The sequence below is a fragment of the Carassius auratus genome, chromosome 20 (assembly GCF_003368295.1).
Source record: "Carassius auratus strain Wakin chromosome 20, ASM336829v1, whole genome shotgun sequence".
NCBI classification, from domain to species: Eukaryota; Metazoa; Chordata; class Actinopteri; order Cypriniformes; family Cyprinidae; genus Carassius; species Carassius auratus.
This window is the reverse complement of record NC_039262.1, coordinates 18,192,120-18,206,692: the sequence shown is the minus strand read 5'-3', so window position 1 is coordinate 18,206,692 and position 14,573 is coordinate 18,192,120. Positions and strand designations below refer to the sequence as shown.

Here is a 14,573-nt window from a genome sequence, read left to right as displayed (position 1 = left end):
ACATGGAAGAATTCCCCTTCCCCTTCTACATTATCTTGAGAAATGTGAATGCCCTCCCAGAGACACTCAGTGATGCTTTGAGACAGTGGTTCGAGCTCGTCACAGCCACAGACCAGTAATGGACACATGGAAGCAAATTAAGAGGGGCCAGAAGACAAAATTGTAAAATTGAAGCTCCACTGCTGCTAGTCGTCCCAAACATCAGTGCACACAGCACACCCACAAAAACATTAGAGAGGCTGCTGTACATGTGCCTTTTTAATTTTTTTGAATTTTGTAGGTTGATTGAAGTGGTTTCTCTTTTTTCAACACCACATTCACCAGGAATTGTTTTCCAGTTGTTACCATCAGTCAACTTTGCACATCTTTTATTTTATTTTTTTCTTTAACTGCAAGGAAATGTGATGCCCGTGTGTGGAAAAACATCAGTTGAACTGACTGAATGTTGACTGAAGGGATCTCCAACCCAGGAGGATTTCCCACCCCCTTTTTTGTCCTGTATTCATCCAGTATGTGTATGTGACTTTTCGTGTCAATGGCACTGGCAATGTTTGATAATATCATATGCATAAAAGTCCAATTACATGTTAGTAATCACTTCCAGACCCATTTATGGTATCCCAAAAAACTATGTGCCTTTACAAAAACCATGTTCCCATCTAGACGGTTCTCAATTACAACTTTGGTACTGATTCATCACCCACACTGTATATTTGAAGGATTCTGACTACTGAATCACTGGCTATTTCGCCTTTACAACCAGAAGCACAATTTCTGCAAGTGAAGGAAACTTTTTGAAATCTGTTCTAAATCATCTGTGATTTCAAACACTTCTATATCCTACAGATCTTAGATATTTAACCTCATAGCCGATAGCTGCATCTAGACATATCTAGTTTTAAACATTTCATTTTGAAGTATTTTGATTCAGTTACATTTTGCACACATTTTTCTGCTCGATCTGTGCATTCTGTGTCAACGAAAGCAGCATCAAAACCTCTTTCATCATGTATACATTTCAAATGCAACAGTAATCTGGTGTACTTCTATGGTCTCCTGTCAGCTTCCTCTTCTTGGTTCATGAAATGATAGTTGCTGATAACCTTGGAAATAACAATAAAACATTTTGGACATGTTTTCATTATGATCTGAGTTGGTCATTGACTATGTAAACCAATTTGATGACTTTGATGTCAAATAAATTTACTTCTATGGATATAATTTCTGGAAGAGCAAAAGTGAATCACCTCAAACGTTAATTTAGAAGCTGTTGTTAGGTTCTGCATTAGGAATACAATTGTTCCATTTATCAGGCATGTGAACTCGTATCAATGCATTGTAGTAGTCCTTATTTAGCAACTTGGAGTTATGACTATAATTTATGTTGTAAAACTAAATGTTAAGATCTTTTTAACTAATCTTAATCATTCTCTTTTCCTCCTAAATTAAAATTAGCTATTCTAAAATCTGATTCCTAATAGAACCCATATTTGCAGTACTAAGTTAATTCTATTCTGAGTTTTATGACTACAAAATGAACAGCTCTATTAAAAAAAAGTTATCTGTGCTGTAGCATATAGACTTATGCCTAGCAAACACAACGTTGCCCCATTGTAGGCAACCTTTTAACAACTATGTTTTTAGTTTTTAATTGGTGCCTTGTTTCATTTTTACAATGTTCATAATGTTGTTTTATTAAGTTATTTTCCTTTAATTACATATTTTAGTTTATATGTATTGTTTATGTATTTAGTTAATTCAGTTTATAACTGAAATCTGTATCACCATACTCTACTTTTATTTTGAAAAGACACTCTCGCGCTTTTGACCATTATGTTGACAAGTAGCGACGCGAGTTTTTTTTTTTTTTTACTTTTGCTTCAGCCTTCACAGTCCGAAGTGCCCTTCCCAAACAATTGAACTCATGAGTTTGTGTGGATACTAAATTATTTCAAGCATAATCCTCGTACAAAGCATTACACACATGAGTTTTGGTCCATAATATCTGTTGAATGCTGAGTCTTTTCTTTTCTAACACTTTCGTGGAAAGTTTTACACACTTCAGAGACTACAGATCACTTCACAGGTTTGTACAGTTCCAACTCCATAACTACACACATTGCTACAGTTGAAATGTTTGTTTTGAAGTAAGCAAATAATGTTTAATGCTTGTCATACTTTCCTAGTAATCCCGGAATATTTATGGACACACTGGAAGTTTTTGCATTGTTTATATTATTGTATTATTAACTTGACACTATTTGCGTTCAGAAATGTTGTATGTATTCTTTAAACATAAAGCATCTTCAGCTGTCTTTGATATTGAACTCCTGCAGAATGAGTTTGGCGGAGATCAATGAGAATGTGAAGCTGGCCAGAGAGTACGCGCTGCTGGGGAACTACAGCTCTGCGGTGGTCTGTTATCAGGGGGTCCTGGAGCAGATCGGAAAATACCTCTACTCACTCAGAGAACCCTCTCTACAGCAGAAATGGCAGCAGGTCCGAGGTCCTCCCTGTGTATTGTTCACACTTTCTGAGAGTATGATTCGGGTAATTTTTAAGGAAAAATGTTTTTCACTTTTTCTTTTTGTTGTCTCATCCAGGTCTGGCAGGAGATAAATGAGGAAACTAAGCAAGTTCGGGAGATCATGACAACACTTGAGAGCTTCCAGCAGGAGTCGACCCCATCCAAACCCAGCAGCTTTGGCCAGGAGAATGACATTATGCCTGTTCACGTGGAGCACAGGTTTTACTCTAATCCCTTCAAACAGCCATCACAGAAACTGCACCTACTTTTTGTTTGTTTGTTTGTTTGTTTTCTCTATTTGGGTTTGGGATATATACACCTATTTGACATGGTTTCACTTAATTTCCCTTGATGCTAATAGAAACCTTGAAAAAAGATCGTGGAAATCTTTGTTTTTTTCACAGTTTATTTTTATTCAATTCATTTAATAATGACATTAAAAAGGAATAAATACATTTTTTTATAGTCAGTTGATTATATTCCATTTTAGCACATCATGAAATACTAAATATTGAAAATTAGATACAATTTTACATTTAAAGTTTTCCCTTTCATGAAAATATGCTTTTTTTTAAACAAGATTTAAGAATCTTTCTTCAGTACTTCAAACAACTGTAAATTCATATTCCACGCTGTGTGGGAATCCTGTCTTGAGTTTTAAAGCCCCCATCAGCACCCCTATCATGAGATTTCAATGAAGCTCTGAATGGCGTCCCACCGTCTCTCAGACCCTCATTCTCTTTCATGCCTCCCTTGAGGTTTGATAAAGGGCTCTTGACCCTGTTATATACTGTAAACCATAATCTGATTATGAAGTACCATTTGAATGAGCGATTACACCCATGTTAATTAAGGACAGTTCACTTCATTCAGCCAAATTCAAATAAAATCAGCACTCCTGTGTGTCCTGATGCTTCATGTGTGTCTGTGTGTTGGTGAACAGGCCGTCTCCATGTGTAGTGCGGAAATCTTCCGGCCCGCACAAAGAAAGCAAAGGCCACGGGAACCGATTGAGCGCTGGGCACCGCAACCAACCACGACCCTCACCTCGTGTTGCCAATGGGGATAAGGGAAAACCTCAGAAAGGCAAAGAAAAGAAGGAAAACCCATCCAAGCCAAAAGATGAGAGAGTAAGAACATGTGGATCCATTTCCTATTTCTGTCTACTGTTTGACCAAGGCCTATTGTGTCTCAATATTTACTCAAAGGATCAGATGCCTTTCACCGTTTTAATGTTATAAACCTGTGATACCAGTTTCTGACATCAAAGCAAACAGTTGAAAACGTGCAGGTGTTTCCTTTGTGCTCTTCACTTTAAGGACTTTGGTTTTTGTACAAAGTCTGAAATAACAGAACTTCAGAACTTGCAAATCATTTGGTTGAAGTCTTCTTAATTTGATGTTACCATTTTTGCAAAGCCATTTGCAGTAGTCTCTAATTTAGCAGAAAAGCCCATCAGAACATTTTGCCAAAGAAATCCTTTTTAAAATGATTTGATTTGATGAAACTCTCTTGCCCTCTTCAGGGTGTGGAGACGGAGGTGAAGAGGTTCGACAGAGGAGGAGAGGACAAAGATCTGATTGAAACTCTGGAGAGAGACATCATCTCCCAAAACCCCAATGTCACATGGTAGGTTCGTCTACTTTCAGCGCACTTTTTATTTTCTCAAATATCCTGTTTTAAAGATGATGGCTTTTCATTTTCTATATAGGGATGACATTGCTGACCTGGAGGAGGCCAAGAAGCTTTTGAAGGAAGCTGTGGTTCTGCCCATGTGGATGCCGGAGTTCTTCAAAGGAATAAGACGCCCGTGGAAGGTATGAACACAAGAATCAATCACATACGTTCGTATGGATTTCTAAAAGCCCCGTCTCAAATCTTTCAGATATCAATGGTGAACCGTTCAAAGTGCCATGCTCACCAAAGCTACTTTTATTTAATCATAAATACAGTAAAAACAGCAATATTGTGTTGTTAACAGTAACATGTTTTAAAATAGAATTTATTGAGTTTCACATGATCCTTCAGAAATTCTTGTAATATGCTGATTTGGAGCTCAAGAAAGCACTTCCTAAGAATATTGAAAACAGTTGTGCTGCTTCATATTTTTGTAGAAACTGATACATTTTTTAAAGATTCTTTGATAAGTTCAAAAGTACAGCATTTGGTTTGAAGTGGATTTTTTTTTAATGTTATAAATCCCTTAACTGTCGGAAAAAAAGTGTAACTAATTATTTGAGACCGTATTATTTAACAGCTGTGAAACATACTTTTATATGTACTACCATCTTTGCTGCATTATATGTTACATATATACTATATTATATTCTGCATTATGTGTGTATATACATTATATACCATATTTCTAATACACCGTAACTGAACATGATTTTAGGGAGTGTTGATGGTGGGTCCACCAGGCACAGGAAAGACATTGCTGGCCAAAGCTGTAGCCACTGAGTGCCGAACCACCTTCTTTAACGTGTCCTCCTCCACCCTCACCTCCAAATACAGAGGGGAGTCGGAAAAACTTGTGCGGCTGCTGTTTGAGATGGTACACTACTCCTCCTTAACCAATTTAAAATGGCAGCCAAACTATACATGCAATAAACCATACATACATTTGTGAGTTTGCACGTTCACACAGGCACGCTTTTACGCCCCCGCCACCATCTTCATTGATGAGATAGACTCCATATGTAGCCGTAGAGGAAACTCTGAGGAACATGAAGCCAGCAGACGTGTCAAAGCTGAACTACTCGTCCAGATGGATGGTACTGCTTCATACAAACTGTAGAATTTAAAAGCTTTAAAAGTATTTCATGTTCAGTAATATTGTCAATTTAACTGCACAGACACTGTTGGAAGAGAATTTGAATGGAGCCGCATAATGAAACTAACTTTGCAACATTGACCCTGTTATTGAACTGAATTTAATCAACATCACAAACTGATATAAGCTGAATAAACACTATTGCCTTGTGCCGAGCTATTATTTGAATTTCTAATTGAGCTGTATAATGACACATCTTCTGTAGAAGTGCTTTACTGCAACATTCTTGTTTATTAGTGTCAAACTGCTCTGAAAAAAGAAAATCAATACATAAACTTCTTGTGCTTCCAGGTGTTGGTGGGACGTCTGAAAACGACCCTTCGAAGATGGTCATGGTTCTGGCAGCCACCAACTTCCCATGGGACATCGATGAAGCTCTGAGACGCAGGCTAGAGAAGAGGATTTACATTCCTCTGCCCTCAGGTATTCAGAATTACCCATCAGACCGTATTAAATGACATCAGCTTAATACATCTCCGCTCAAGATACATAAACATAATGAAAGTATTTGAAATCATCATTTGTATTCCTGTAGCTAAAGGAAGAGTGGAGTTACTCAAGATCAGCCTGAAGGAGCTGGAGCTGGCCAGTGATGTCAATGTGGACAAGATCGCTGAGCAGATGGAGGGATACTCTGGTGCTGACATCACCAATGTTTGCAGGTGCTTGCAGCCTTTCTTTTGTGTGCAACCTGAATTTATTTGCAATGATTAAAAGTCCCACAATTCTAGAAGTGATTCACTGTTTTTGAATAATTGCAGAGATGCGTCCCTGATGGCAATGAGAAGGCGGATTGAGGGCTTGACCCCTGAGGAGATACGAAACCTGTCGAAAGATGAGATGCACATGCCCACTACAATGGAGGACTTTGAGACGGCACTCAAGAAAGTGTCCAAGTCTGTATCTGCTGCTGACCTAGAAAAATATGAAAAGTGGATAGCGGAGTTTGGCTCCTGCTGATGATGCCAAAGAACCTTAATCGTTCCTCCTTACAGTCACCGTTAGCACTTTGAAAGACTGAGGGTCAGTTTCACTAAATCTCCGAGCACTTCCACCTTGTACCAGACTGAAATCAAAGGGTGGAAGTCTTGCCTTAAATGAGGTTTGTATCTTGAGTTTACAGATTCACAGTAATAGTTTAATATATAATAGTAATAGAATTGGTTTTACATACAGGACTTTTCAGAGCTGCTTCGCTTGATACAGGTTAAGCTTTCTCTTAAACTGAAATTCACTCGCATCAGTTTGTAAGGATGAAGGCTGAACTAATTATCCAGTAAATCCAGAGTGCTGGAGTCTGGGAAACCTGTTTTGGTGCTCTTATAACAAACAGCCCCATGATGTGTTGCCTAACTGTAGTGTGTACAGACAATAATGTTAATGTGGACACAGGATTGTTTGATCTTTACTTGCAAAATCACTGCCAATGACCAAAGACCAGCTGTCCAGCTATTCTCTGTTGTCTCCAAATGCCACTTGAAGCGAAAAGCTATGCAAGCTAAAAAAGTTTTTTGCTCCTGTGGTTGATTTAAAGGCCAAAGTTTCCAGCATCGGACAATTGTCTTAATAGTGATGAGACCAGCGTGTCTTAAAGGTGTACAGCACTTGACTTTTATAAACACTATGGAACTGGTTTCTTTTCATTACTAACATTCCATTGCCATGATCAAGTTTTAAAATGATGTATTTTGTTGAAATAAATATTTTTTAAAAGACTCGGAGACAAAATAATTTGAGCAGAATTTACTCTTGTAACAAACTTGGAGGAAAAACATCATAATGCATCAGAATGACAGAAAATGACCCATTTCATTATAAGCCAATGAAATGGCTACACTGAAATATAAGCATCCTGCTGAAATGTTTAAAATGTTGAGGTACATCGCTTGAAATGACTGAAACATTGTGATGTGATGGTGAATGCTTTGACACTGCTCAGACCCCAGTGTACAAATCTTCATTTCATTCATCTAATGCAGGTCAGAGTTGAAATGTATTGCTGCTGTGCATGCTTAACATAACAGGCAATAGCTGACGCAACATGATTATTAACATTAAGCAACAGTTTTATACAATCCATTTAAAACAGAGAAATAATCCATTTAAATAATATGGACAGTTTAAATCAGCCATTAAAGTTATATTGATGGTCCTTTACATTAATGGATTATTTGTCCATTTGTCCTTTATAATGCTGTACCCTTTAATTGTCAGTAATGACACAATGTCATGTCCATACAACAGGCAAAGCAATACCTAGTATTACCATAAAACAAACACTTTAGAGGAAAAAAAGGCAAATATATTTTAGGGACTGTGCATATTTAAATATATGCACCTGTTCCACCTCACAATGTAGTGAAAAATACAAAAAGTAGTTTACTGATTATGCTGTTAAACGGACACAGATGTGAAAATAGAAATCTGTTTCATTAGGAAATGTCGGGGGAATCTTTTTTTTCTTTTAAAAGTGCTACATTGAAATCATTGGTATTGTCAACCAAATAAAGCCACATAACCGAACTAATGAGAACGCATCCATCACTTATCTATCAAAATGCTTTTTTCAGTTGTTTCTCCCTCCATGTTATCTATTAGCCTCTGTTTTTCATCATCTGGCATCAGAGTCTCTGGATTCAAATGAAAAAATCCCCTAAAAAAGACAGAAGAGAGCCATGTATTATTTATGTGTGATAATCAGCGAACTAACCTGTATAGCACTTGTAATCCATCTATGGAACTAAATGAAATGACCATGCATTTGATGCAGGGTTGGTGCAGGTTGTACCTTTGTTCACAGGAGGGGAACAAAAGATCCAGGATCTTAATGATGACAGCTGAACCTGCTACACCAACCACCACCACCCACATGATCAAGAAGAAGAGTGGGATAGAGTCAGACCAGAAGCGCCTCAGTTTCTCTCTCAGCCCCCTGACCCACTGACACGCCACCTGCCAACACACACAATAACAACACATGAGGAAATGACACTACAGAATAACAGGACATTTTTAAAAAATATGAGGAAATTAAGGTCATCCAGAGTTACTAGTTTAAAAAATGTATTAATTATATTTTAATTCTTAATTATATTTACATAACGGTTGAGGAACAGTAAAAAAAATTATGTTTAGGTCTCTCGTGCTCCCCAAAGAAAAACAGTTATATTGTGAAATATTATTACAATTTAAAATATTTCCCATGATTGCAAAGCTGAATTTTCAGCAGCCATTATTCCAGTTTTCATTGTCACATAATCCTTCATAAATCATTCTAATATGCCAATACCCAGCTCAAGGAACCTTTGTGCTGATTAATATTTTTGTGGAAACGGTTTAATATGGTCCAAGAGTTAACAGTTCACAGTCACTTACACTATAGGAGGACACAGACCCACTCAGAGGAGACTCGAGCAGTAAGGAATCTGAAGTCATTTCCTCTTCCTCTCTGGACTCATACAGAGTGTCAGGGTCCATCCGCAAGGGTGTTTCAGGAAGTTTCCCTGGAGCTGCGATCTCCTCCTGAGTGGTCTCTGGATGTTTGAGTAGATAGTGGCTGGTAGTAAGCACTTGGTCTTCAACTGTGAAGACAGAAAACCATTCATAAAGATCCTTCCAGTTTAAAGAATCAGTCATTTTTTGGAGATTACAAAACAACAGGCATTTTGCTCCATGAATCCATCTAACCTGTATAACGTATGGATGCATTAGTCACCAAGACGTCACTCTCTCGTGGGATGTCTGAGAGCTTGCTTCTTGATGAAGGGTAAATACTGGTCACCTGTGTGATCTCCTCAGAGCTCTGGTTCCACAGGATCTCCACCTCACACACATCTGGCTGCTGGACCTACAAAATATACAGCATCAGGCATTCACGTGCACAGCCGCATTCTAGAGTTTAGATCTGTTCCATCATTAAAGCAGTCATTCCATATTTAAGACTCAATTACTCTAGAAAGGACATAACAGATATGAAAAATAATTCATTTGTCAGTTATCATTAACAGGGTAATGAATAAAACCTTTTCATCTGCTAGCTGGATTATCTCCTGACTCAGGACGAGTAACAGAAGCTGCTCTCCAGCATCACTCTGAACATATGACTGATTGAGCATCAGCCTCAGCTCACTGCTGACCAACCCATCCGTAAGATTTCTAGAGCTCACATTAGAACCATCCACTGCAAACACAAAGAAAAATTTTATTTCCGCTATTGCAGGAAGAGTTCAGCAATAATATTCAAATTTACTCACCCTTAAACCATCCTAAATATGAAGTTTGTTTCTTCATCAGAACAGCAGAAATTCAGTAATACATCATTTGCTCACCAATGGATCCTCTTAAGTCAATGGGTGCCGTCACAGTTCAAACCGTTCAAACAGTCCAGTCAATCAACAAAAGCAAGCAATATAATGGATACAGGACTCATATTTCGGCTTGAAGCAATGGATTGAAGTTAAAATTTAACCTCTTGATTAATTACAAGCATGCAGGTTAACAAACTGGAAGGACTGATGTTTTTAGCAGTTATTTGGACCGTCATTTTGACGGCTCCCTTTCATTGCAGTGGATCCACTGTTGGACAAGGGATATAATGCTACATTTCTCTAAATCTTCTTTCTGTGAAGAAACAAACTTCTAATACATCTTAGATGGCCTGAGGGTAAGTGATTTTTCAGCAATTTGTCTATTTTTGTGTGAACAATTCCTTTAATGTTAGTTAATGCATTAACAAACATTTACTAACAATAGCCTATACATTGCAGTACTTATGCAACAAATAATACAACTGTTAGCTAATTATTTGTTTATGTATGGTCGGGTCTTTTACTTTCTTTGCATTTTTCATTGTTAGAAGAAGTGTAATTCATACAATGTGAAAAGAAGGCAGACAAAGATACATACACAATAAAGCTGGACAGGTCATCCTTGTGACTTCTGAAGGCTTGAGAAGAGCTCCATTAATAAACGTTTCATTGTCCAAAAGACCTATATTTAAATGTATCTAAAAGGAGATGAGAAAACATTTTAAATGATCACGCCTTCACAGAACAACATAATATGGATGTGACGCTCCATTTTCGTGTAAATATTCCACGATTTATTATCTTACCTGTACACTGTACTTAGTCTGGTTAGTTGCACTAACCGCTGTCACATTTAACACAACCGTTTCCTGTGAAACAAACCACATACACAATGACAAACGCGGCTGTTTACAGGACTCCGACTTGACAGTAAAGTGCTTACGTTTTCAATGCTGAAAGACACTGTTTTGTGTAAACTAACCGTGGAATATTAAACCGACAATTTCTTTAAATGTGTCAGACCAAACTATTGTGTAGCTACGTTACATCTATCAATCAGATAAGCCTTTGTGCTGCTAACGTACACGTGAATGTATCAGAGACAGGAAACGATCTAAAAATATGAGACATGTCACGTACCTTGGTTATTTGTTTCGATTGTGCGTTGGCCAGGACAAATAAGATACTTAAATAAACAACCGTTAAACGCATTTTCCATGTAGACGCCATTTTTATCACGCTAGATATCAACAATACGTGAATTAAAATGCGCTCATGACGCTCTACGCGTAATGTCGTAATTTCGGTCATTCCCGTTTGCCTTGACGTAGCGTTATCCTAATTGGATATTAGGAGTACTACGGGAAAATTCATACAGTTATACATTTTGTAATGACAACGTTTGCGTTCATCTTTTTTTAATTTCTTTTATATTTTTTTTTTGTCAGAGGAATCCCTAACTACAGTAGTTCACTTACTTTGAGTAACCAGTGAGTTATAATCTTGCGCTTTCAGTTGTAAAACATTTTATTTATTTATTTTTTTACTACAAAATATTAATATATAGTGAGTTACAGTGATTACAGTGATATTTTACATCTTGCGCTTTCATTTTGTTATTACATTTTAATTCATTTATATTAAAAATAAAATAAAAATTATACTGCATTTTCACAAACTCCTTTTTGTAAGAAAATGTCTATGGGAAAATATAATTTATACCTCACACTATAATCAAGCACTTTATTAGACTGTCTTGTTTTATTGCTCAGCTGAGATTTTCGTAAAATCTTCCATAGGTCAACAGAAAGGAGGGGAAAAAATCAGTTAAACCAGGCTATGTTTTGTTTTACAAACACAAACACATTTTAATTTTTAAAATATAATAATTCCTGTCATACTACTTGTAAAAAAAATTAAATATGTGATAACATTGTGATTGTTAATATTTATATATACGCAATGCTGCATTTAAATAAGGGGAACACAAAACTGGTTTATGGATCACATAGTTTCACTGAGGAGAACACACTGGTGTTTGACCCAGAGTTGTCTAGATTAAGCAGATCTCCAGAACCTAATGCGCTGAACCAAAATCCAGGATAAAGGGGTTGAGTGAATGTGGTCTGGACGCGGTGTAAGAGGGTCACTGTATCAGAGACACTGTAGAAAGACAGAGTCCCTGCACTGTAGTCCACAAACACACCTACCCTAGAGGACAGAGGTCTTGAGATCTCTGTTTTACTGCTCTTATGCCAGAAAACAGGCTTGGGAAAACACTGCAGACTCCAAGATGTGTTGTTGTTTCCGAACGTGCCAACTAATCCCTTTCCTCTGCCACTCATTTCTTTATACGAGACTGATATATGCACACATCTCCCGCTCCACTCCACCTCCCAATAGCAGCGTCCAAACACACTCTCCTTGCAAAACACCTTGCAGGGGAACTTATAAATCCCTAAATGCCCAGTATATGTCATCTGTCTGTTGTTCTCAGAGAGGACGAGGTCTTCAACCACTGTGTTGGGATCAAGGGTAAAGCTACAAAAATCTATGGAAAATTGTTATAATCAGTTATTGCCAACAATTGAATTTTTTTGTTGTTGTTAAAATCACTGCACATATATGGTACATAATAAAGCACATACAGAGACTTACATTGTTTAAAGTGATTCCTGATTCTGGTTAATGGTAAAATCTGAATTCTTGCCACTATAAAAGAACAGAGAAGTACAAAATTAAATAAAATAATTAAATGTCTACTGGTCATGTAAGATAAAAAGTAACAGATTAAAAAAAATACAAACTTTTGAGAGTGAAAATGATTTAAATGATTTAAAGGAGTCTCTTACCAACAGAGATGATATTACTGATCTCCTCCTGACAAAAATCTTCAAAATGTTGTTTTAAATCAGAGAGATTTCCTCAGTCCATCAAACAGAATATGATTAACAGTCATACTGGATGACTGATCATATTCAGAAGAATCAGAGAGTTTCTGAAAAGTTTATATTGAGAAAAACATTTATATAACAAATGTTTTGCACTGAACCAGAGAAAATGATTCAAGCAACCTGTGGCGTTACCTTAAAAGGAAAATGTTGCTCTGTGTGTGGATGTTGATCCAGCTCTGTGTCTGTCCTCTGGAGGTCAGTGATCTCCTGCTCCAGCTGCTCCAGGAGTCCTTCAGCTCGACTCACTTCAGTCCTCTCCTGATCTCTGATCAGCTGGGTCACCTCATGCTGTCTTCTCTTGATAGAGAGGATGAGCTCAGTGAAGATCTTCTCACTGTGCTCCACCGCTGTCTGAGCAGAGTGCTGTGAGGAGAAAAAAGTAGTCCAGTTTAACTTTAAGTTTCACTTTTTTTCCTGATGCTTTTAATTCAGAATCAATCAGTGTCACATGATCCTTCAGAAATCATTCTTTGTGCTCAAGAAACAGTTCTTATATTATTATCATTATCATTAACATGTTAAAAACAGTTGTGATTAATATTTTTGTGGGGATTTTATATACTATATAATATTTATATATATATATATATATATATATATATATATATAATATATATACATATATATTATATAATATATATATATATATATATATATATATATATATATTAACATAAATGTTTTAAACTGCCACTAGTTTAACTTTAGTTTAATCTTTGTTGAATATATATATAGTGCAAAAGAAAAGGATCATCTCTCACCTTCAGTGTGTTCACAACCTGTTTCAGCTCCTCTATTGTTTTCTGTTTCTCCTGGATTCTCTGCGTGGTTGTTCTCTGCATCTTCTCGACCTGGTTTTTTTATTTATTTATTTTAATACTCCTTTATGATTCCAGGAACAGAGTGAACATTATAGATGCTAGTACTGCGTTCTGTGTGTGATGGTCAAATGAAAAGCGAAACATTAGTCATGTGGTTGGATAGCAGGTTTGAGGTTTCCTAGCTATGGTAACCGATTCATTTCTGTGCCTCATGATACTGAAGATATAAAATGTGTTATTATTCATATAAAGATTACCATTTTGATGTAATTTTACATTAGGCGATTTCCAAAGCTTCTTCTTCTTTATAATATTCGTAACCATTCCCCAGTCCACACGGAGTTTCTGAGGCACGAGCCTGAACTGTTTTCACAAGCGAAACAAGGACGTAGGAAGTGAGTTTGAGGTTTGAACTGAAGTGGTGAAGCAGGTTTCAATTGAGTTTCACAGAAGTTAAACACGTTATACAAGATTTAATGAGTACTGTATGCTAAGATATACAATGGAGTCTCACATACGCCTAGATCTGTTTTGTTCTCCCTGGACTGGAGGGTGACCTGACTCTTTACTGGTGAAAAAGAAATGTCTACTTTTTAATATACAGTAAATATACATAGGCATACACAGGCTTTGGACATTTCTGGTTGTTTAACGATTATAACTGTTAGTATAGCATGTCCATTGTCAATGTGTGTTCACTGTGTTGTAATTATGAATAAATAAAATGAGTGATAGAATGAGAAGAGTAACACTGAATATGATATCAAATGTGATTTTTATTCCATGTTAAATATAACTAAACGTGTAGGCTACAGAATACATTGATTAACATGAATTCATGATGAACGACAGGAAGATTCATTCAGTTAAATATTTTGTAATGACAACGCTTGGATTCATTTTTTTTTTTTTCAGGCTTTTTTTTTCTCTTTTTGCTGACTCCCATCGATGTCTGAAGAAATGTCTCCACCTACTGGGTCAACAGGAGTAGAACAATACCAACAATAGTTGCACAAGATTTTACACACACGAAATAAATATAAAATCCAGTATTTTGCTGTATTTGGGTCATAACTCCAGTAAGAACTATAAGACTCCAAAAACCTGATTCTTTCATCAACTGATTCATTC

The 14,573-nt window shown here is 36.7% G+C and overlaps 2 protein-coding genes and 1 long non-coding RNA gene across 3 annotated transcripts; 1 reads left to right on the top strand and 2 right to left on the bottom strand.

Moving 5' to 3' along the window:
* The first annotated feature begins 1,865 nt into the window (after positions 1–1,865).
* On the top strand, positions 1,866–7,628 carry LOC113121091 (katanin p60 ATPase-containing subunit A1). The gene is made up of 11 exons (XM_026291330.1): positions 1,866–2,086; positions 2,337–2,499; positions 2,604–2,746; positions 3,471–3,657; positions 4,053–4,156; positions 4,239–4,344; positions 4,923–5,081; positions 5,175–5,301; positions 5,652–5,783; positions 5,896–6,022; positions 6,122–7,628. Exons 1-11 carry the CDS (start codon positions 2,013–2,015, stop codon positions 6,318–6,320), a joined length of 1,521 nt encoding a protein of 506 aa, XP_026147115.1. The 5' UTR covers positions 1,866–2,012; the 3' UTR covers positions 6,321–7,628.
* LOC113121092 (glycoprotein integral membrane protein 1-like) lies at positions 7,089–10,963 on the bottom strand. Its single transcript, XM_026291331.1, has 8 exons — positions 10,808–10,963; positions 10,474–10,536; positions 10,266–10,365; positions 9,383–9,540; positions 9,048–9,207; positions 8,736–8,941; positions 8,149–8,312; positions 7,089–8,013 (listed from the first exon to the last, which is right to left on the bottom strand). The coding sequence occupies exons 1-8, from the start codon at positions 10,895–10,897 to the stop codon at positions 7,902–7,904; spliced, it is 1,053 nt and encodes a 350-aa protein (XP_026147116.1). The 5' UTR covers positions 10,898–10,963; the 3' UTR covers positions 7,089–7,901.
* Positions 10,964–11,421: 458 nt separating this feature from the next.
* Positions 11,422–12,587, bottom strand: LOC113037845 (uncharacterized). Its single transcript, XR_003274692.1, has 3 exons — positions 12,520–12,587; positions 12,326–12,379; positions 11,422–12,218 (listed from the first exon to the last, which is right to left on the bottom strand). It is a non-coding gene; the product is annotated as an uncharacterized LOC113037845 (long non-coding RNA).
* Between the last annotated feature and the right edge of the window lie 1,986 nt (positions 12,588–14,573).